The sequence below is a fragment of the Staurois parvus genome, unplaced genomic scaffold (assembly GCF_062004578.1).
Source record: "Staurois parvus isolate SC_StPar_1 unplaced genomic scaffold, SC_StPar_1.0 ptg000582l, whole genome shotgun sequence".
Taxonomy (NCBI): Eukaryota; Metazoa; Chordata; class Amphibia; order Anura; family Ranidae; genus Staurois; species Staurois parvus.
Window position 1 is genome coordinate 1,266,359 of NW_028318378.1, and position 23,609 is coordinate 1,289,967.

The 23,609-nt window shown below is 43.0% G+C and overlaps 1 protein-coding gene across 1 annotated transcript; it reads left to right on the forward strand.

Annotated features, from left to right (window-relative positions):
- On the forward strand, nt 1–22,134 carry LOC149450122 (uncharacterized). Its single transcript, XM_089692353.1, has 4 exons — nt 1–228; nt 352–493; nt 21,803–21,830; nt 21,915–22,134. Exons 1-4 carry the CDS (start codon nt 1–3, stop codon nt 22,132–22,134), a joined length of 618 nt encoding a protein of 205 aa, XP_089548479.1.
- Nucleotides 22,135–23,609: the final 1,475 nt, after the last annotated feature.

A 23,609-nucleotide genomic window follows, 5' to 3' on the forward strand; every position in this document is an offset into this window, starting at 1 on the left:
ATGTTTTATTATATCTTTCAGAGTGGAATCCTCGGGGATGATAATATTGATGGTAAAGAAGAGTATAAAGAGGAGGATGAGGAGTATGGAGTGATGGAGGAGTTTTCAGAAGGACACAAGGATATGATGGAGCCACCTAATACCAGGAACCCACCAGAGAGATGTCCCCGCCCTCTGTATTCCCGAGATTCCACACAGGAAGATCACACCATCCCTCATTGTTACAAGGTTGGTGGGATGGAGCATCTAGAGCATGGATTCATAGAGACAATGTGTGGATTTTTTATGTGATGTAACAATAATAACGCTTATGTCTTACAGATGTTATTTTCTTTTCTTCCTTTGGTTTAGGTTGAAGATCTGATAGATATAAAAGTTGAGGTGAAAGCAGAAGAAGAAGAGGCGTATGTGAGGGATGATCAGCAGTCTATGGAGGAGGATGGAATAACGGGGACATTTATAGAGGAGGACACTCCTACAGAGATCAGCACAGGTGGGTCATGAACACTAAATCCATTCCTGCACCCATACTGCTCACTGATTGGTCCAGAGTAGGGCGGGGACTGGGTGATATCAGTCTGTAATCCCCTGGTCACTTTCCTGAGCTGTGTTCCCCGTCCTGTATTCCTGGATTTCTCTCGGATAATCTTCCTTCTCTGTGCTGCAGACACAATTTATGTCTCTAGACTGGATTTATGGAGGTTCTGGGGTTCAGCTGGCAGCAAAATGTTGATTTTTACTCTAAGCATTGTATAATGTAGGCACCCAGGACATGTGACTGGGGTCTCCTGCCTTGTGCCTGACTCCTCCAGGGGACCTTCTCTGTTGTCTGCTGGCTGTGCCGGGTGGAGGGATATGTCTGTAGTGTCTCAGACCCAAGTCACTGAGTGCAGTCTCAGGAGATGGGAGGCAGCGGTGTGGGATCTCTGCAACTTGTCTACAGTAAACATTTAAGCTTCCACTGATTACTGAATACCAATATTATGTGTCCTGACCCTTACACTTTATAATTTATAGAAAAAAATATGCAGCGCTAAAAACATATATCTCATAAAGGTAAGTATAACCATACAGTTGAAAGAAAAAGTATGTGAACCCCTTGGGATTACGTGGAGTTTTGCATGAATTGGGCATAAAATGTGCTCTGAACGTCATCTAAGTCACAACAATAGAAGAACACAGTCTGCTGAACATAATACTACACAAACATTAGATGTTGCCATGGTTTAATTGCACATAACATGTAAACATTCACAGTGCAGGGAGGAAAACGTATGTGAGGCCCTAGCTTAATGACTTCTCCCAGAGCTAATTGGAGCCATGAGTGAGCCAACCTTGACTCCAATCAGTGTGATGATATTGGATGTGTTGCTGACAGCTGTCCTGCCCTTAAAAAACACACACCTGTTTTGGGTTTACTGGTTTCAAGAAGCACTGTCTGATGTGAACCATGCCTCGCAGAAAAGAGCTCTCAGAAGACCTACGATCAAGAATTGTTGACTTGCATGAAGCTGGAAAGGGTTACAAAAGTATCTCCAAAAGCCTTGATGTTCATGTGTCCACGGTAAGACAGACTGTCTACAAATGGAGAAAGTTTAGCACTGTTGCTACTCTCCCTAGGCGTGGTCGTCCTGTAAAAATGACTGCAAGAGCACAGCGCAGAATGCTGCATGAGGTAAAGAAGAATCCCAGAGTGTCAGCTAAAGACCTACAGAAATCTCTGGCACATGCTAACATTTTTGTTGACACATCTACAATAAGGAAAACATTAAACAAGAATGGAGTACATGGGAGGACACCACGGAGGAAGCCATTGCTGTCCAAAAAGAATATTGCAGCACGTTTGAAGTTTGCAAAAGAGCACCTGGATGTTCCACAGCACTACTGGCAAAATATACTGTGGACAGATGAAACCAAGATTGAGTTGTTTGGGAAGAACACACAACACTATGTGTGGAGAAAAAAAGGCACAGCACACCAACATCAAAACCTCATCCTCACTGTGAAACATGGCGGAGGGAGCATCATGGTTTGGGGCTGCTTTGCTGCCTTAGGGCTGGACGGATTGTTGTCATTGATGGGAAAATGAATTCCAGAGTTTATCAAGACATTTTGCAGGAAAACGTATGACCATCTGTCCGCCAACTGAAGCTCCGCAGAGGATGGGTGATGCAACAGGACAATGACCCAAAGCATACAAGTCATTCAACAAAACAATGGCTGCAACAGCACAGAATACGCCTTCTGGAGTGGCCCAGTCAGAGTCCTGACCTCAACACCATTGAAATGCTGTGGCATGACCTTAAGAGAGCGATTCACACCAGACATCCCAAGAATATTGCGACACTGAAACAGTTTTGTGAAGAGGAGTGGTCCAAAATGACTCCAGATCATTGTGCAGGTCTGATCTGCAACTACAGGAAACGTTTGGTTGAGGTTATTGCTGCCAAAGGAGGGTCAACCAGTTATTAAGTCCAAAGGTTCACACACTTTTTCTTCCCTGCACTGTGAATGTTTACATGTTATGTGCAATTAAACCATGGCAACATCTAATGTTTGTGTAGTATTATGTTCAGCAGACTGTGTTCTTCTATTGTTGTGACTTAGATGACATTCAGACATTTTATGCCCAATTCATGCAAAACTCCACGTAATCCCAAGGGGTTCACATACTTTTTCTTGCAGCTGTAAGTGGGCGCTGATATGAGCGCAAAATGGTGCAAAGTACATCTTGGCTTGATTATTGCGAGCCTCACAAGGTGGAGCCATTTAGGAGTGTGGAGTCAATGCTTAGAGCTGCCTGATGAGTCTGTGAGCGGAGTGAGACCCCTGAGTGTGAGTTATCATCTTGACTGTTCACTGCTGAGCCTGATGACCCCGTAGCCTCGGACCAGATCCGATGACCCCATCATAAGGATTTACATATAATGCGCATATTATATGTACTTCTGGTAAGTGCATCACCTCACCAGATCTTGGCACCAGTATTGATGGTCATGAAGCACGGATCACCTTGCATGATGGACATCATTATTTTGTGATTGGACTCACTAGGACTGTCATGTTATTACTGTTACGTAATTCATAGACGTATTTCCACTGCACTACTTTTGCGCTCATATCAGCGCCCACTTATAATATACGGTTATACTTACCTTTATTTTTTATTTTTGTATTAACAATTTTTATTAGTTTTCACACACATATATATATACAGTGGGGCAAAAAAGTACTTAGTCAGCCACCAATTGTACAAGTTCTCCCACTTACAAAGATGAGAGAGGCCTGTAATTGGCATCATAGGGAGACCTCAACTATGAGAGACAAAATGAGAAAACAAATCCAGACAATCACATTGGCTGATCTGGAAAGAATTTATTTACAAATTATGGTGGAAAATAAGGAGTGCAAACCTCCTTCCATCAGCAAGGGCATTGAAGATGAAACGTGGCTGGGTCTTCCAACATGACAATGATCCCAAACATACCGCCCGGGCAACGAAGGAGTGGCTTCGTAAGAAGCATTTCAAGGTCCTGGAGTGGCCTAGCCAGTCTCCAGATCTCAACCCCATAGAAAACCTTTGGAGGGAGTTGAAAGTCCGTGTTGCCCAGCGACAGCCCCAAAACATCACTGCTCTAGAGGAGATCTGCATGGAGGATGGGCCAACATTCCAGCAACAGTGTGTGCCAACCTTGTGAAGACTTACAGGAAACGTTTGACCTCTGTCATTGCCAACAAAGGATATATAACAAAGGATTGAGATGAACTTTTCATATTCACCAAATACTTATTTTCCACCATAATTTGCAAATACATTTTTTCTAAATCATCCAATGTGATTGTCTGGATTTGTTTTCTCATTTTGTCTCTCATAGTTGAGGTCTCCCTATGATGCCAATTACAGGCCTCTCTAATCTTTGTAAGTGGGAGAACTTGCACAATTGGTGGTGACTAAATACTTTTTTGCCCCACTGTGTATATATATATACATACAGACATAGTGTCACATAGCAACAGTGAGGAGGCCATCAAAACCGTACATTTAGAGAAAGGTGGGAGGAAGTGAAATTATCCCATGGGTGCCACACTGCCTCGAACACAGCAATCGAACAGGCGTGTGGAGCTGTCAGGTACTCCATCTGTCTCACATCAGCAATAATTTTAAACAGAGTTGGCATCGAAGGAGGTATAGAGGATAGCCAACACATAGGAATGCTTCTTCTAGCCGCTGTCAGGATATGTGTGGCGAGTTTCCTGGCCATTTTGGGAAGACCTGGGAATGGCAGACTCAATAAAAAGTACAGAGGTTCAAAGGGAAGGGAGGTATGCAATAGCAATTGTAAAAAGGACAAAACCTCTTCCCAAAAGGGAACGATGGATCCACACGTCCAAAAAATGTGGAAGAGAGAGCCAAGGTCTTTCCCGCAACGCCAGCAAGCGGAAGAAGCATTCGCATTAAAGGCATGGATTACATCAGGAGTTTTGTACCACAGCATCATCATTTTGTATGTATTTTCCTTATAAACCACAGACAGAAGATTTACATGAGTTTTCCCAAATTTTCCTCCACTGCATCAGATCGATGTCACATTGTAAAAACTGGGACCACTTGCGCATGTAGTGGTGAGTGTCAGAGAGGGGGGAGGCATCCATAAGAAGTTTATTTGTATTAGAAATCGAGCCCCTTTGATGTGGACCCTGTATGCACAGACGCTCAAAGGGAGTGGGTTTCCCAAGAGTCAATGTGGGGGACATGGTAGAGAAAAAGTGGCACATCTGGAGATAGATATACAAGTGTTGGGAAGGTAGATCCTTTTTCTGCAGGTAAGTGAATGGTTGCAGCCTCCGAGTCACGGGGTGTACTAAATGACGTAGTTGGAAGAGGTTAGCTGTGACCCAAGGGAGCACCCGGGACACGGCCAAACTGTCTGGAAGGCTGGGGTTGAAGAGGACATTAGTCAGTGCGGAGCAATCCGATGTCAGTGCAAACCTAGTCTTACATTTCTGCCAGATACTCATGGAGAATTGCATGGGGCCAAGGAAAAAATGACAGATAGGGACAAGGTCCACCGCCGAGGTCGACCAGAGGATCTCAGTCCACAGGTTGGGAGGGTTATAAGACCACGATGCGAGGAAGCGGAGATGAGTAGCATAGTAATAGGTCACGATATCCGGTGCCCCTAGGCCTCCCCTAGAGTGCAGAGAGAGTAGTACACTACGTGCAATTCTATGTCGCTTATTATGCCAGATGAAATGTAGAAGGGATTTCTGGGGGGAGTGTAGTCTGGACATAGGAACAGGAATGGGGAGGGTCACAAATAAGTACAGAAGTTAGGGCAGTACAGTCATTTTTATGACATTGATGCGTCCTAGGAAGGATATGGGAAGGGTATCCCAAAATTTCAAGGAGCGAGAAATAGCTGTAAATAAGGGGGGGAAATTGGCGTCATATATAGAATCGTAGAAGTGAGACTAGTACCCAAGTATTTTAGAGAATGAGTGCACCATCGATAAGGGAAGGATTCCTGGAGAGACGTGAGAACAGCTGGTGGGATATGGAGTGGAAGTGCTTCAGTTTTGGAAGTATTAACCTTGTAACCCGAGAGAGTCCCAAACTGACATAAAATGTTTTGCAGTACTGGAAGAGAGATTTGGGGATTCGAGAGTGTAAGAAGGATATCATCCGCAAATAGAGATAGTTTGTATTCATGGCCATGGGATAATATCCCTTGTATGTCGGGGTGAGACCGAATTGCAATAGCCAAAGGTTCCAAGCAGAGGATAAACAATAGAGGGGAGAGTGGGCATCCCTGTCGCGTACCATTCGACATCTGGAAAGGAGGGGAGAGAGAGGAGGCCAATCTGACCTGTGAGGAAGGATAAGAATAAAGAGCTTCTAAAGCTGCCACGAAGGGGCCACGGAAGCCAAACTTCTCCAAGACCATAAACATATAAGGCCAGCTGAGGCGGTCGAAAGCTTTTTGGGCATCTAAGCTCAATAAAATGGTGGGCGTAGCAGACAGATTAACCAAGTCAACCAGGTTGATGGATCTCCTAGTATTGTCCGCTGCATGTCTGGCAGGAACAAAGCCTACTTGGTCTCTGTGTATGAGCTTGGCTAGGATTTTAGAAAAAATCTTGTAATCGGAATTAAGTAGGGCAATAGGATGGTAATTATCTAAAATAGAGTGATCTTTGTCCGGTTTGGGAATTACGGAAATGTATGCACGGGAAAAGTCAACCTGGGGAGTAATACCCTTGAAAAAATCCTTATAGAGAGAGAGAAGATGTGGAGCCAGGATACCAATGAAAGTCTTGTAGTAAGAGTAGGGAAGTCCATCTGGTCCCGGCGATTTGCGTGAGGGGAGATGTTTGATGGTATCAAATAGTTCCTCAGAGGAAATGTCAGCATTAATGGCCGAGATGTCAGAGGGCGATAGCTTCGGCAATAGTAGAGGATTAAAAAACCTATCGAAAGAAGTCTCTGTGAGGGGAGGATGGAGATCTGGGGTCAAACAGTTGTAAAGGGACTCGTAATAGGAGCCAAAAAGGGAGACCATTACATGGGGGTCATAAGTAGGGTCCCCATTCGGTTGGATGAGATGGTCCGGCAGTGTAGAGGGAGTTTGGGCTTTGAGTCTAATAACGAGCATGCGGTGAGGTTTGTTGGAAAATTCATAGAACTTCTGCTTGACCCAGAGAAGAGATTTAGTGGACTTACAGGCATTAAGAGCCTTGATTCGGTCACGGAGAGAGGTCACTTTACGCAGCCCAGAAATAGACAGTTTTGCAAGAAGTCTACGTTCAGCCAAAGTTAACTGGCGGACTAAGGTAGTCCTGGCACTCTGAGGATTTCTTCAGGCGAGAGCCCATGGAGATACACAGACCTCGAAATACCGCCTTGTGGGCTTCCCATACGGTTGAGTTGGATGGTACAGAGCCTACATTGTGGCAGAAATACATGTCAAGTCCCTGTGAAAGCTCAGCACGGAGATGTTCCGTGGTTAAAAAGGTTTCATTAAGGCTCCAATGACCCACCTTAGGCCTAACAGTAGGGAAAAGGAGATTTAAGGTCAAGGAGGCATGATCAGACCATGTGATAGGGTTGATATCAGAGGAAACCAGAAGGGGGAGCAGAGGAGCTGAAATAAAAAAGTGATCTAGGCGTGAATAACTACGATGAGGAGTGGAGTAAAAGGTGAATTGTTTGTGAAGGGGGTGCCGGATCCGCCATGCATCAAAGAGACGATTTTCCCTGATCAGCTTACGAAAAGATTTTGAAGAGGAACATTGCCGCTTCGAGGGAGTAGACTCAAAAAGAGCCTTCCTATCTTTATGTGGTGAGAGGATTAAGTTAAAATCACCCCCTATAATCATGTGTGGAGTAAGGAAGGAACCTAATTTGGTGAGTGTTTGTGTCAGAAACTGTAACTGACCTGAGTTCGGGGCATATAAGTTCATCAAGATAAGAGGAGGATCACCGAGTGTACATTCTAAAATAATGAAGTGACCATGGTGGTCGACCCTGGAGGAAACGACCCGAAGGGAGCAATGTATCCGAATCAAAATTGCCACTCCAGCCTTCCCAGATGGGTCAAAGGCCGAGTAGGATTGGGAAAAAAACCTTGAGGCAAAACGAAAGGAGCCTGTTGATTTAAAATGGGTCTCCTGGACAAAAATAATGTCTGCTCCTGAAGATTGGAATTCCTTCAAAGCCATCCACTGCTTCTGAACAGAATTAAGGCCTTTGACATTATATGACATAAGTTGCAAAGCCATCACAAAATAACAATAGATATAGCATGTGTACCAGCAGGAAAGGTAAATGGAAAACCATCGATGAAACTAAACAAAAAACAAATGACATTAATAGATAAACCGGAAACATAACAATAAAAGACATAGATATCCGTGAGGATATACACTTGGGAAAAACAACTATACCCAAGTCGTCCAGGCCAGTGGCTGGACGGGATCGGGGGCAACACGACAACCGAACATAACAGTCGTCAAACCAGAAAATCAGAGCAAATGAAAGCACCCAGCAAGGGCTCAGCCAGGGGAAAAAAAAAAGGGGGGGGGTAGGGAAGGGAAGAAGGGAGGGAATAAAGGACAACCCCGAAGTATCCGCAGGAGAACACTCTAGAAGAGCATCAGGTAGGCTCATCTCTGGAATGAGGACAAGGACATTGTGGAGTACGTGAAAAATGCTTCCGACCCCTACAAACTGGTGTCCAAATCTTTTTGGGAGTAACAGAAGGGCGAGATGGAGTAGGCGGTGATGAGGAGGCGTCTTCTGGTAGAGGAGGTAGTCCCAATTGCTTCAGAAAGGAGTCCGCCTCTTGGAGATCACATAGAATAACTTGGGAAGTGTCTTTGGAGACAACCAGCTTGAAGGGAAATCCCCAGCGATAAGGGACACAGTGGTGTTGAAGGTGCGTGGTGATTGGTTTCAGTGCCCGCCGTTTGGCCAGGGTGATCGGAGAAAGATCACAAAAGAGCTGGAGCTTGTCCCCTTTAAATTCCAAGGAAGGCTTGTTGCGTACGGAGGCTAGCAAGGCTTCTTTGCTTTCAAAAAAATGAAAACGGACGATGGCGTCACAAGGTCTGGTACCATCAGCAGGTCTAGAGCCTAGTGATCGGTGGGCCCTGTCCATGCGCCAATCTGCTTCTGGGACCATGGGGGCGGTTGCGATGAAAAAGGATAAGAGATGTCGGCGGAGTTGGGAATCGGCAATAGATTCAGATATACCGCGAATACGGATGTTCTGCCGATGTTCCCGGTTTTCCAAATCTTCTTGTTGGAGCTGGATTTGTGACATGGTGTGTTTCAGATACGCGTTATCTTCTTCTAAGACATGGACGTATTGCACCAATTCATCAAATTTGTTCTCCAATTGATCCGCACGCTCACCGATCTGAGCTATTTCCCCTCGAAGATCCAAAGCCAATTTGCCCACTTCGGTGGATATAGAGGCGGTAATGTTGCGTAAAAAAACTTGACGTTTTTCCTCCAACGCAAACACCGTGAGAGAAGATGAGGAGTGAGGAGTGAAAGGAACAGTGGAAGGATGGCTCAACGAATGGTGTTCTATTGCCCCCCCTACCAGTGTCAGGGGCTCGGGATCCTTCATCTGGGGGTTAGGAGACCGTGGGGATGCAGGGGATGCTGGCTGCACTGTAGAGCTGGTGGCTGCAGTACCTCCGGCCACCACTGGGGGCCCGGAGCTCGTTCTCCGGGTCTCAGCTGTAATAGAGGCCGGGGATTGCGGCCTGGTGAGGAACCACTGCAGCGGGGATGGCCGCGGGGATGGCCGCGGGTCACTCGGCAGGGAGAAGGGCTTCCAGCGCCCGATCTTCCCCATTGTCTCTTCCCTTATCGTGGGGGCCGGGTGCAGAGCTGAGGTGACTCACCCAGGGACGCTCGGAGGCCGATGCTGCGCCATGGGTGAGTCGCTAAGGCCAGGGAAGCAGGGAGCCTCAGGGGAACATGGCCATCACCTGTCCTGGTCGCGCATGCGCCCCCCTTACCTTTATAAGATATATGTTTTTAGCGCTGCATATTTATTTCTATTTATCATTTTAAGGTGTTGAGGTTTTACCTTTATATGCTGGCTGCTTTTTTTCCACTTTTAATATTGCGTTCACATTTACACTTTATATATACTGTATAATTTATATTTGTAACGGAACCGGACCCTGAATGCGCTAGTATTTCCGTTAGACTCTCGCTTCCCTGTCCGAACATTATCCACGGACACCACCGCTGACCATACAGGAAATAGACAGCACCAGACTCTTCTTAAGACAGGAAGTGAGACTGCTTTATTTTAACACAAACACAAGATATACACAGGGTGGGGAAATACAACCAGTAACAGGAAACACATCAGCAGGCTATCCCATCAGGGGGAAGGGCTGCTGGAAACACCCCCCACCAAACCAAGACACACCATAGAACAATGAGATACACCATGTGGCAGTAGACAATACACACACAATAGAACAATGGGATACTCCCAGTGGCAGTAGACAATACACACGCAATAGAACAATGGGATACACCATGTGGCAGTAGACAATACACACACAATAGAACAATGAGATACACCATGTGGCAGTAGACAATACACACACAATAGAACAATGAGATACACCATGTGGCAGTAGACAATACACACACAATAGAACAATGAGATACACCATGTGGCAGTAGACAATACACACACAATAGAACAATGGGATACTCCCAGTGGCAGTAGACAATACACACACAATAGAACAATGGGATACACCATGTGGCAATAGACAATACAGGAACACATACATCCCATAATAGTTTGCTGTCAAGGAAGACACAATAGAACAATGGAGAAACCACATGGCAGTAAACAATGAACAACCCCCACACCCCACCTATACATGTCTACACAATACTAGGACATTCCACCCTGTACGCCTAACAGGCACAGGGTGATTTACACATAAGAGGGATATGGGGAGCTGCAGCAGGGGTCTCCCCACCACTCCAAAGGAGCCTGTGCCCCCCACCCAAAGTCACTCCCCTCACAATATTGTACATTACATACTCCTGGACCCTGCACTATATACTCTGTTGTACATTACATACTCCTGACCCCTGCACAGTATATTCTATGATGTACATTACATTCTCTTGACCCCTGCACTATATACTCTATGTTGTACATTACATTCTCATGACCCCTTCACTATATATTTTATGTTGTACATTACATTTTCCTGACACCTGAACTATATATTCTGTTGTACATTACATACTCTTCACCCCTGCATTATATACTCTATGTTGTACATTACATCCTCCTAACCCCTGCACTGTATACTCTATGTTGTACATTACATACTCCTGACCCCTGCACTATATACTCTATGTTGTACATTACATCCTCCTGACCCCTGCACTATATACTCTGTGTTGTACATTCCATAGTCATGACTTCTGCTCTCCCCCCTCCCCCACTGCTATATATACACATAATATGGATTCTCTTTTGTTCCCCCCATTTCCTCCCAGCTGGACATTTTATATCGGATGATGTGATTGGAGCACAGACTTTTACATGGTGATAATAATGTGATAACATCCTCCAACTTTGGACCCTTAAACAGAAAGTGATAATGAGGGAGGAGTCAATACCCCAATGATGGTGGTCTTCAGGATCAGTCCAGTCTTCATCTTGGTTGTTCTCCCCCCATCCTCACTCTCTGACCTCTGGTGGGGCTCAGCCCCGCTGTTCTTCATGACTAAATCATGGACTAAATAAGGAAGTGCAGTACTTCTTGTGTTGGGAAGATGGCGATGAGTGATAGAGGGGGTGGGGACCCTCGTCCTATAATCCCCTCATCACTGTCCCTCCTATAAAAGACAGTTCTGGTTGTTTCCTCACTCTGTGACTAAGGTCCATGAATAAAGAAATTACCTGGTAGGAGATCAGAGGAGCCATTTCCTAGTTCCCTTGAGGGTGGAATTGTAAGCTCCTCAAAGACCAAGCTGCCTGATGTGGGCGGAGTCATGGTTTGGGGGAACCAATCAGCTCCTGTCTAGTAATCCTCTTTGTCTTTGTATTTTAGTCCATGGCCGGGAGATGAGGAAAACCTCCGAGGATTGTCTCACTTTGTCTCCAGACTGGAAAGTAGAAGATGAGGACATCACACAGTATAGTCCAGGAGAAAACCCGACTCCTTCCAATGTCCATCCGGCACCACCCAGTGTAGATGGACCATCGGATTCCTCGTATCCTGAGGAACTTCAGACTGTGCGGGACCAGGCCGGCCTTCCAACAGGGAAGACATTCTCCTGTACTGAGTGCGGGAAGGGTTTCCTTTATGAATGCCGTCTTAATGTGCATAAAAGGTCTCACATGGGGGAGAAGCCATATTCCTGTGCTGAGTGTGGGAAATGTTTTTCACTGATGTCCTACCTTTGCAAGCATCAGAGATCTCACACGGGGGAGAAGCCGTATTCCTGTCCTGAGTGCGGGAAATGTTTTTCAGTGAAGTGTAATCTTTACACACATCAGAGATCTCACACAGGGGCGAAGCCGTATTCCTGTCCTGAGTGTGGGGAATGTTTTTCACAGAAGTCCAATCTTTATAGACATCAGCAATTTCATACAGGTGAGAAGCCGTATTCCTGTCCTGAGTGTGGCAAATGCTTTTCATTGAAGTCCAGCCTTTACAGACATCAGAGATCTCACACGGGAGAGAAGCCGTATTCCTGTCCTGAGTGTGGGGAATGTTTTTCACAGAAGTCCAATCTTTATAGACATCAGCAATTTCACACAGGTGAGAAGCCGTATTCCTGTCCTGAGTGTGGCAAATGCTTTTCATTGAAGTCCAGCCTTTACAGACATCAGAGATCTCACATGGGAGAGAAGCCATATTCCTGTCCTGAATGCGGGAAATGTTTTTCAGATAAGTCCAATCTTTACAGACATCAGAGAACTCACATGGGGGTGAAGCCACTTTCCTGTCCAGAGTGAGGGAAATGTTCCTCACTGAAGTCCTGTCTTCCTGTACATCTGGGATTATAAAGAGGTAGACAGATCAGACAGGGGTCAGTACCCCTAGGGGATGGAATGGGGGGAGGGCTATGGCAGATGATAAGAAGGTTCCCATGTTACAAACAACCAGTGGAATTGGTAGCATTTGTAGGAAAATAAAAGATACACAAAATCCGTGTGAACATGGTGTCAGTGAATGAACAAGGTGTCAGTGAATGGACAAGGTGTCGGTGAATGGATAAGGTGTCAGTGAATGAAAGTGTTTGTTCCCCAATACCAGAAGTGTGCCCAGCACAATAGGTGAGTTGGAAGGTTTGGTGCATGAAGAGAACTAGGATTGAATTGGTATTGCTGAATCTTGGCTTCATTCCTCACATGACTGGGCCATTCATATTCCTGGCTAGGTTCTCTTTCGGAGAGACGGGGGAAATAGGAAAGGTGGTGGTGTCTGTCTCTATGTGAGAAGTGATCTCAGAGCGAGTGTGAAAGAGGACCTAGTTGATGGAGAGTGTGATGAGGCTGAAGGATTATGGGTGGAAATGCACATGGGGGGCGGTACTACAAAGGTCATCATTGAAGTTTGTTATAGGCCTCCCAGTGTTAATGAGGAGGTGGAGACTCAGCTCCTCACACAGATGGAAAGGGCTGCAAGGGCTGGGACAGTGATAATAATGGGGGATGGTAACGACCTAGAAAGTGACTGGAGTAATGGTACTGCAGGAACAGTTAAAGGGCAAAAATAAATAAACTTACTACAGGACAATTTTATGGTCCAGTTCATAGAGGCCCCAACTAGGAATGATGCTCTACTGGACATAGTCATCTCAAACCATGAAGAGCTTATTACGAATGTCCATATAAAAGAACATCTGGGTAGCAGTGACCATAACATGATTTCATTTATTGTTATCTGTAAACAGTGAGCACATACGGGAAAATAAAAACGCTCAACTTTAAGAGAGCTAATATCCCTGGGAGGGAATATTGGCATCACAATGAACACAACACAGAAATGGGAGTTCTTCAAAAAGACTGTATGTGACTGCACTGCAAAATATATTCCCATGGGCAACAAGTATAAAAGGCTACAAATCCAACCTATGTGGCTTACGGCCAAAGTTACAAAAGTTATAGATAATAAGAAAAGAGCTTTTATTACATATAACAATGAAGGAACGCGATCATCGTTTACACATTACAAAGAATAGAACAGAAGATGCAAAAAGGAAATAAAGGCACAAAAACTGAAAACAAGCGACAGAAAGATATCAGGACGACCCCAAAACATTCCTCCAATATATGAATAGTAGAAAGGTCCGGTCCCAGCATGTAGGCCCTTTACAGAACCATCTAGAGGGGGGGGACAAAGAGAAGGACAATGTATGAAATCCCTTCTTCAGCTCTGTGTATACAAAGGAGCATGGGGGGGCTCTTGTCCATAATGGGGGGTGGTACTGACACCCCCCAGATGATCCACATTGGCTCACAATTGATATGATGCAGAAATATTTGTACAGAATAAAGGTGAATAAAGCCCCTGGACCGGATGGCAGACACCCACGGGGCCTTAAAGAATTCAGCTCTGTCATCTCACAGCCATTGTTTCTCATTGTTAGGGACTCTTTAATGACTGGCATAGTACCACGGGATTGGTGTAAGGCCAATGTGGGGCCAATATTTATAAAGGGGACAAAATCTTTCCCAAGTAATTATAGACCTGTTAGTGTAACTTCTATAGTTGGGAAGATACTGGAGAGTTTAACCCCTCCCCCTCCTGAGGATTTACCCCCCTTCCTGACCACGCCTCTTTTTGCTTTCGGCGCTGCACTAGTTCAACTGATAATTGCGCGGTCATGCAATGCTGCACCCAAACAACATTTATGTCCTTTTTTTCACACAAATAGAGCTTTCTTTCGGAGGTATTTGATCACCTGTGCGCTTTTTATTTTTTGCGCTATAAACAAAAAAAGACCAAAAATTTTGAAAAAAAAACAATATTTTTTACTTTTGGCTATAAAAAATATATAGTAAACTCAAAGTTAGTTATAAATTTAGGCCAAAATGTATTCTGCTCCATGTTTTTGGTAAAAAAAAATCCCAATAAGTGTATATTGATTGCTTTGTGTGATAGTTATAGTGTCTACAAACTATGGGAGAGATAATGGAATTTACACCATTTTTTACTATACAGCACTGCACTAGTTTTACTGACAATTGCGCGGTCATGCAATACGGTACATAAATGAACATGTAACTAAACTCTTCTTTAAACATAGATGAATCTATCCCAATATACAATAAAATAAAAAAATAAATTGTAAAATAAAATTAATTAATAAAATAAAATTAAATAAAATTAAATAAAATATTAATAAAATTAATAAAATAAAAATTATATAGCAAACTAAATGTCCCAAAAAATAAATGTCCAAAATGTCTCTGTAAAGATGTCTTTCCAAAGCAAACTCGTATCATCTTTAATCATCCAGTATGGAAATTCCAAAATTCTTTGTGAACCTCAAAAAAATAAACTTCTGATAGTGTATTACCTTTATACTGAACATACATGTAAAATAGTGAAAGAACCATGTATCATGCCAACTGCATACCGTGAGCTCACACGTGAAGAAACAATTCCTCTACCAATATATCAATCTCTGAATATGTAAATACACTCGTGACAAGAATCAGAAGAGTGACCATTCCAAGTCCAAACGATGAAACGTGATCACCTCTAAATAGTGAGAATGGAGAATAACCCAAATCTCTAATAGTGAGCTCTACAAACTCAATAATAGTGAACAATAAAGTGCTCTCCTCCAACTGGTGCAACAATGGATCATTCCCCTCTGGAAATAAATCCCAGGCTTTCAGGGGATAGTCGCACTCTCCAGGCTTCCTAATGTTCCTGTTGGCACTCTTCCATATTCCTCATCAGGTGAGATAGGAGACAATCAGCGCTATATAGTAACATAAGTCAATATTTATTGAATATCTTACATTACAATTGAAGAATATCAGCTTCCAGCATTCAGAACAGCTCAGGTGTAGTCCTATGTATAGAGAACCGCATGTTCCCACTTCCAAAATGGCCACCACCACACTTCCGGTTTTGCGTGAGTGCTTTAGACGTCGCATGTCCCAACGCATTTTGTCACTTCCTGGACTTTTTCACAAGGAATCAAGATGTCTGAGAGGTGGTTCCTTATATTCTGTCCCACATCAAGGGCAGGAAATCGAATCCACCATCTTACTATATGGAAAAACAGCGGCATGTATATCTTTATTCCCATTTCCTATACGAGCACTGCAATCCCTATACAAACACTGCAATCCCTATACGAACACTGCAATCCCTATACGAGCACTGCAATCCCTATACAAACACTGCAATCCCTATACGAGCACTGCAATCCCTATACGAGCACTGCAATCCCTGTATGAACACTACAATCCCTATACGAACACTGCAATCCCTATACGAACACTGCAATCCCTATACGAACACTGCAATCCCTGAACAAACACTGCAATCCCTATACGAACACTGCAATCCCTGTATGAACACTGCAATCCCTGTACAAACACTGCAATCCCTATACGAGCACTGCAATCCCTATATGAGCACTGCAATCCCTATATGAACACTGCAATCCCTATACACACACTGCAATCCCTGTATGAACACTGCAATCCCTATACGAGCACTGTAATCCCTATACGAGCACTGCAATCCCTATACGAGCACTGCAATCCCTATATGAACACTGCAATCCCTATACGAACACTGCAATCCCTATACGAACACTGCAATCACACAGCATCTATACTAGAACCATATAACTGTGTACCTATACTGTAACATAAACTCCATCTTAATGACCCCCCCACTCCCCCTAACAGGTACACGCCCCCATACCTGATCTAAATCCCCATGTAATTAAAATGCTAAAAAGGATCAACATATACTGTGAATCCAACTAAATAGCAGCAATGTATATACACCCTTCTTATATAATATATAAATATATAACAGACCGATATTCAATACAATGACAATCTTATACTCCCTATGGTAATGACTCCCTCTACTGGTCAATCTATGCATTCCCAGATCAATACATTCTACATCTACTCACACACAAACTAAACCTGATCCATATCCCCCAAACTATCTCATAAAAATTATGATAAATATGATAGATAATAAAATAAATTAAATAAAATATATAAATAAAATCAACCCCTAAAAAACACTAACAGTTAATATAAAATCTACCAAATACATAAAAGTTTTCACTATTTTACATGTATGTTCAGTATAAAGGTAATACACTATCAGAAGTTTATTTTTTTGAGGTTCACAAAGAATTTTGGAATTTCCATACTGGATGATTACAGATGATACAAGTTTGCTTTGGAATTTGGAAAGACATCTTTACAGAGACATTTTGGACATTTATTTTTTGGGACATTTAGTTTGATATATAATTTTTTGGGATATTAATTTTAATTTACAATTTATTTTATTTATTTTATTGTAAATTGTATTTATGTATTATTTTATTGTATATTGGGATAGATTCATCTATGTTTAAAGAAGAGTCTAGTTACATGTACACATACTTTCAAGGGTGAAAGTTTACTTTCTTTGGGTATAGTAGATATTTTTGTAGGTGATAAGGTGCGGAATTCTGTTTATTGATTATTGTGTAAGTAAATGAAATTTGCATCCTTTTTTTCACACAAATAGTTTTCCCTTAGTGGTCATTGATCACCTGTGCACTTCTTATTTTCCGCTCTATAAACAAAAAAAGACCAAAATTTTTTAATAAAAACAATATTTTCTCATTTATGTCATAACAAATATCAAAAAAATTTAATTTCATCATAAATTTAGGCCAAAATGTATTCTACTACATGTTTTTGTTAAAAACATTCCCAATAAGTGTATATTGATTGCTTTGTGATAGTTATATCATCTACAAACTATGGGAGAGATCATGGAATTTAAACAGCTTTTACTTTGACTCCTCATCACATTTCTTGAGGTGCTAAAATACCAGGACAGTACAAACACCCCCAAATGACCCCTTTTCAGAAAGTAGACACCCTAAGCTATCTGCTGAGAGGCATATTGAGTCCATGGAAGATTTATTTTTTTCCACAAGTTTTTGGAAAATTATTATTTTTTTCTTTACACAAAGTTGTAACTTAAATTATATATTTGTCACACAAGCCATGGGTATATGTGGAATTACACTCCAAAATACATTCTGCTACTTCTACCAAGTATGGGGATACCACATGTGTGAGACTTTTTGGGAGCCTAGCGACATACAAGAGCCTGAAATCCAATGACTGCTTTGAAATCCCAAAGGCAAAGGTGTGGAATCTCCTTATTTCACTTCCTCACTACCTATCACAGTTTTGGAGGCCCTGAAATGTCAGGATAGCACCAGACCCCCCAAAATGACCCCTTTCTGGAAAGTAGACACCCCAAGGAATTTAAAATGAGGCATGGTGAGTTTTTTGCAGATCTCATTTTTTCCTACAAGGTTTTGAAATATAAAAAAAAAAGAAAATTTTTTTTTGTTTTTTATTCATTTTCCAAAAACATGTGGCAACAAACGAGATCTGCAAGATATTCACCGTGCTTATTATCAATTTCCTTGGGGTGTCTACTTTCCAAAAAGGGGTCATTTCGGGGGGGTTTGGTGCTATCCTGACATTTCAGGGCCTCCAAAACTGTGATAGGGAGTCAGGAAGTGTAATGAGGAAATAAAGCCCTTTAAAAGGTGCTTATTGTATTTTGGGGTCCTGTACTTGGCTAGACTGCCAAAATGTCTCACATGTGGTACCCCCATACTTAGGAGAAGTAGCAGAATGTATTTTGGGGTGTAATTCCACATATATCCATGGCATGTGTGAGCAGTAAATCATTTAAGTGACAATTTTGTGTAAAAAAAAAATTTTTTTGTAATTTTCCAAAAACTTGTAAAAAAATTATTTCATTTATTAATTCAACATGCCACTCAGCAAATAGTTTGGGGTGTCTACTTTCCAAAAAGGGGTCATTTGTGGGGGGTGGGGGCATTCTATGCCCAGCATTAGAAGTTTATGCCACACATCACTCACTCTTCTACCCACCTGAAGACCAAGCCTAATCTGACACTTTTTGGTCACATGAAAAAAATCTGTATTTTTTGCTAGAAAATTAATTTAAACCCCAAACATTATATATTTGTTTAAAGTAGACACCCTAGTGAATAAAATGGTGGGTGCTACAATTTTTCATGTCACAATGATTATTCAAATGCAAATTAAAAAAATTCACTTTTTTTACTTTTAATGCACAAAAACACAATATGTTGGCCAATTATTTGGTAAAATTTAAAAGATGATGGAATGCCGAGTAAATAGATACCAAACATGACATGATTTAAAACTGCACATGCCCCATGCAATGGTGACAAACTGCAAACATTTTTAACATCCACAGGCAACATTTTAAAAGCCTTTACAAGCTACCATTTTAGATTTACAGAGGAGGTCTGGTGTTAGAATTACTGCCCTTGATATGACGTTCGTGGTGATACCTCACATGCATGGTGCAACCGCTGTTTACATACCAGTACAGGGTCAACACTCCTGCACACCGGTGTGCACGTGCGTGGGGGGGCAAGGTTTTTTTTCATTATTTTGTTATTTTGATTTTTTCAATTATTTTTACACTGTCCCTTTAATTTTTTTTTAGCACTTTTAATGCTATAACAGGAATACAAATATTCCCTATAACCTCAATGGGGAGAAATCTGGGGTCTATCAGACTCTGGATATCTCCTCTGCCCTTACATTATCTAATCAAACCAAGATCGGTGATCAGATGCTTTCCCAATTTACAAATGGCGCTGTTTATATCCTGCAAAACTGAAGTGATGAAATGCTTGTAGCTTCTGAATTCTTAGACTATAGAGATGATTGGCACCATTCTGGTCTCCAATCAGCTCTATGGTCAGCTGGCAGAAACACCGGCTGCATTCTCAGGTTGCCCTGAGGCCATGGAAGGTAGCGGGGGGGGGGGTGGCGTCATATCCTGCTGCTTGTAAAAGCAATCCTGCAGCTAATTAGCCATTAGGATTGCTTTTACATGAAAGTTGATTGCCGGCTGAAAAAAACAATAACAGGATGATGCCTGCAGCTGTAGGCATCATCCTGGTATAACCATTCAAAGTCCAGGGATGTGCCAGTACATCTCTGGTCCTTGGTTATATATGCTATGTTCTTTTTTTTGTATGCAGCCTGTGGACTGAATGAAAAGAGAAGGAATCTCTGCCAGAAAAAGTGTGTGGTATGCCCACCATTATAATATACCACCCTGCATCCACCCACTTCTAATGGTGGGCACACATTAGGTCACACGATGCCACATGCGCCAGTTCCAAGATTGTACAAATGTCTAAATAGTGGCACGCTTGAATAAAAATTGTCCACGTATAAGTGGTACCCCATATGGAAAAAGGATGACACTGAGTCCCAAACTATCTTGCCACTGCTCCCCATGTAGTCTGGACATCCAGGGGGCTCCACGTGACTATCTTTTCCCTCATAAATCTGAAACTTATAAGTATAGCCTGTTGTCCTCTCACAGGTCTTCTACATCTTGACCCCATATCTGGCACGCTTGCTGGGGAGAAATTGTTTGAATGCAAGGCGCCAAGAAAAATAAATCAGGGACTCATCAACGCAGATGTTTTGCTGGGGAGTATAGACATCTGCAAATTTTTGGTTAAGGTGATTAGCGAGGGGCTGAATTTTGTGGAGCCGGTCAAATTCAGGGTCACCCCGAGACTGACAGAGTGTATTGTTGTTGAAATGCATAAAACACATTATACTCATATCTATGCCTGGCCATGGCAGCAGAGAACATGGGCATATGACGAATCGGGTCTGCGGACCAATACAACCACAATTCATTTATTTTAGTAATGCCCATGTTGAGGGTTAGGCCCCCAAAAAATGTAAATTTGGAAACCGTAATGAGTTTCCATGCGACTGGTCTGGCAAGGTTTGAATTTGGGTTGGTGGCGATAAATTGTTGTGCATATAAATTGCTTTGATCCACAATCAACGCATACAGATATTCCATGAAAAACAGCTCAAAAATCAAGGGGAGGAGTTAAATTTGCTATTTCCACCTGAATTCCGGGTTGGGCAGTGAATGGGGGAAGTACGGGTGCTGCAGAATTTGTGGGCTGTCAATTGGGATTTGCAAGCACATCTGGAAGGATACTAGGGGCTCTACAGGCCTGTGTGCGAATTCTTGGTGGCAGCGGGACAATACTTGTGTGCACCACCGCACCGGCTTGTACTGGACTTATGGGACTCACCACGTCACCAAGTCATACTGCAGTGCTGGTATTATTATTATTATACAGGATTTATAGAGCCAACAGCTTGCTCAGCGCTTTACAATATAACAGGAGACAATACAGCAACAATACAGTTCAATACAAGAGGGTTAGGAGGGCCTGATCCTGGGAGCTTACAATCTAAGAGGTATGTGAAAGACCAGGATGTACTAGCCCACTAGTGCTCGCCAGTTCACCAAAAGGTAGCGTGGCACTAGTACTGGCACTCTGCTGCATATGAGAGTCATCAAAATTTACCAGCAAGTGCTAACAGAGATCAGGCCTGATTCTGCGAACACTGCGGTTTTGTGTGCAATGTATCAAGTGATAGTGACCTACTGACACTGCACTTGCTGGGGGAGAAGGGGGGTAAGCGCAGGGGCTAAACGCAGGAGCTCAGGTCTCCTGTCTCTAACAAAGGTTTTAGGTCTTAGGTCTCCTGTATCTAACAAAGGTTTTAGGTCTCAGGTCTCCTTTCTCCGACACGTTATAGGTCATAGGTCTCCTGGTTCTAACAAAGGTTTTAGGTCTCAGGTCTCCTGTCTCTAACAAAGGTTTTAGGTCTCAGGTCTCCTGTCTCTAACAAAGGTTTTAGGTCTTAGGTCTCCTGTCTCTAACAAAGGTTTTAGGTCTTAGGTCTCCTGTCTCTAACAAAGGTTTTAGGTCTCAGGTCTCCTGTCTCTAACAAAGGTTTTAGGTCTTAGGTCTCCCATCTCTAACAAAGGTTTTAGGTCTTAGGTCTCCCGTCTCTAACACAGGTTATAGGTCTTAGGTCACCTGTCTCTAACAAAGGTTTTAGGTCTTAGGTTTCCCCTCTCAAACTAGCCATGTTCGTTTTCTTCCCAGGTATCTTCACTGCCCCAATAGAACGCAGGTACTTCTTTAGTGCCATCTAGACTGGCTACAAAGATGAAAAGATTGAAGCTGTGCTTTCCAAATCCAACTTGGGCATTGCCAGGGTGGACTTTGAGGGCTACCAACCAGAAGGCCTGGAGAAGAAGCCCCTCATAGAAAACAAGACCACCACCAGCTCACTTGGGGTCTTCAATATTATTCTACAGCTGAGTGCGGGTGACACCGTCTGCATTGACCTGGTGACCAGAAAGTTGTCCCATTCTGATGAGCCTCTGACAGTGTTTAGCGGCATCTTCCTGTACGAGGGGGAAGTGGACTTCTAGGGGGACTCAAACTACTCAACCTGTTGATTTTTTTGTACAATAAGAAGGGTGAAACCTCTCTATGGTGAATTTTGAGTAAATTTTCTGTTGTTAATATTATCTGGGGCCAGAAGAGTAATGAGTGAGTGTCTGAGGACAATCCTGGAAGATAAGAAAATATTTACCCACCAAGGGACATCTTCCTAGATGAGGGGCCCGGCAGCCATATTGTATAAACTTCCGCTCAGCAAGCCTATGAATGCACCTCACAAATCCAGCTATCCCCATTATAAAACTACTTAGCTTTTCAACAGTACCAAGGCTATCCCAGCACAAAGTCACCGGCACAAATTAAACAATCTTTATTGTATAAGACAAGATATATCAATGATGTGACTAGACAGACGAGTTACATGGAGTCAGTTGTGTTGTGTTGTGTTTATTAAATGGGGTCAGATCTGTCATGGAAATTTTCTATTACAGGTTGTCCTTTAAATGTGTCATATATGAGTGTTATTCATATGTCTCTCGTGTGGCTTAATTAAAGCTCTGAAGGCTGCAATTGGGCCATGCGCATTTACAATGTCTATATATTACAGTACTCAGCTCTGTAACAGATGAGATGGCAGATCTGCGCTTATAGACTGGCGTGTATGCCACCACGGCATTCGATGCGAATGCCGCCGGCGGTAGGCCGCGGGCCTGTATCCACATATCAGGAGCATAGTACCACATGGACTTCGTATGGCCAGGCGCCAGGCAGTACGAACTCCGCGTGTAGGCTCATGTATATCTCTACAAGCCGCTACCGACCTGAACTGTATCTGGATGGATGTGTTTTAATAAAGATCGTATTGGGCCCATTCAGATACAGACTGGCATTGTTTAATCTAAGGGATGCTTGTACAGAGAATGGACATACTGCTGGGAGTTGATAGCATGTAAATAGTGAGAGCTTATGGGGGAGAGCAAAGAGAGCTTACGGGGGAGGGCAGGAAAACTGGTTTAACTGGTTTTAGTAAGAGGGAACTTTACACTCCAAGCAGGATAGACATTCTCGTGTAAGGACACTCCCTATACATTGTTCTGTGGGAGGGGATTGACTTGGCCCCCGTGTGGGGGTGTGTGTTTTTGTAAGATAATAAAACAGGAGTCTGGTGTTAGACCCAGACAGAGTGGATTCCAACTCCAACCTGGGAGTGTCGTCTGATTATTCATGGATCACAGGAGCTCCATTTCCCCATATCTCAAGAGAGCTAAACCTTTGCACACCAGTTGGAGGCGCAGGAATCATGGAGCTAAGCTGCAGTCGCGGTAAGCAAAGTTCGCACAGCTTTTTGGGGGATTGCTGAGCATCCAACTGCGGGTACTCACGGTAAGGAGAAATTCATTGAAAGCAAATTTCTAAGACAGATCAGACCTCAATCCACAATCAGAGGTGTCTGTTCCTTCTAACACACAATACATGACAATGATTTGTATCCTGGTGAATGGGT

Coding starts and splice junctions, on each gene's coding strand:
- LOC149450122 (XM_089692353.1), top strand. CDS start 1: ATGTTTTATTATATCTTTCAGAGTGGAATCCTCGGGGATGATAATATT. Junction 229..351: donor CCATCCCTCATTGTTACAAG/GTTGGTGGGATG, acceptor CCTTTGGTTTAG/GTTGAAGATCTGATAGATAT. Junction 21,831..21,914: donor ACTGCCCCAATAGAACGCAG/GTACTTCTTTAG, acceptor GGGCATTGCCAG/GGTGGACTTTGAGGGCTACC.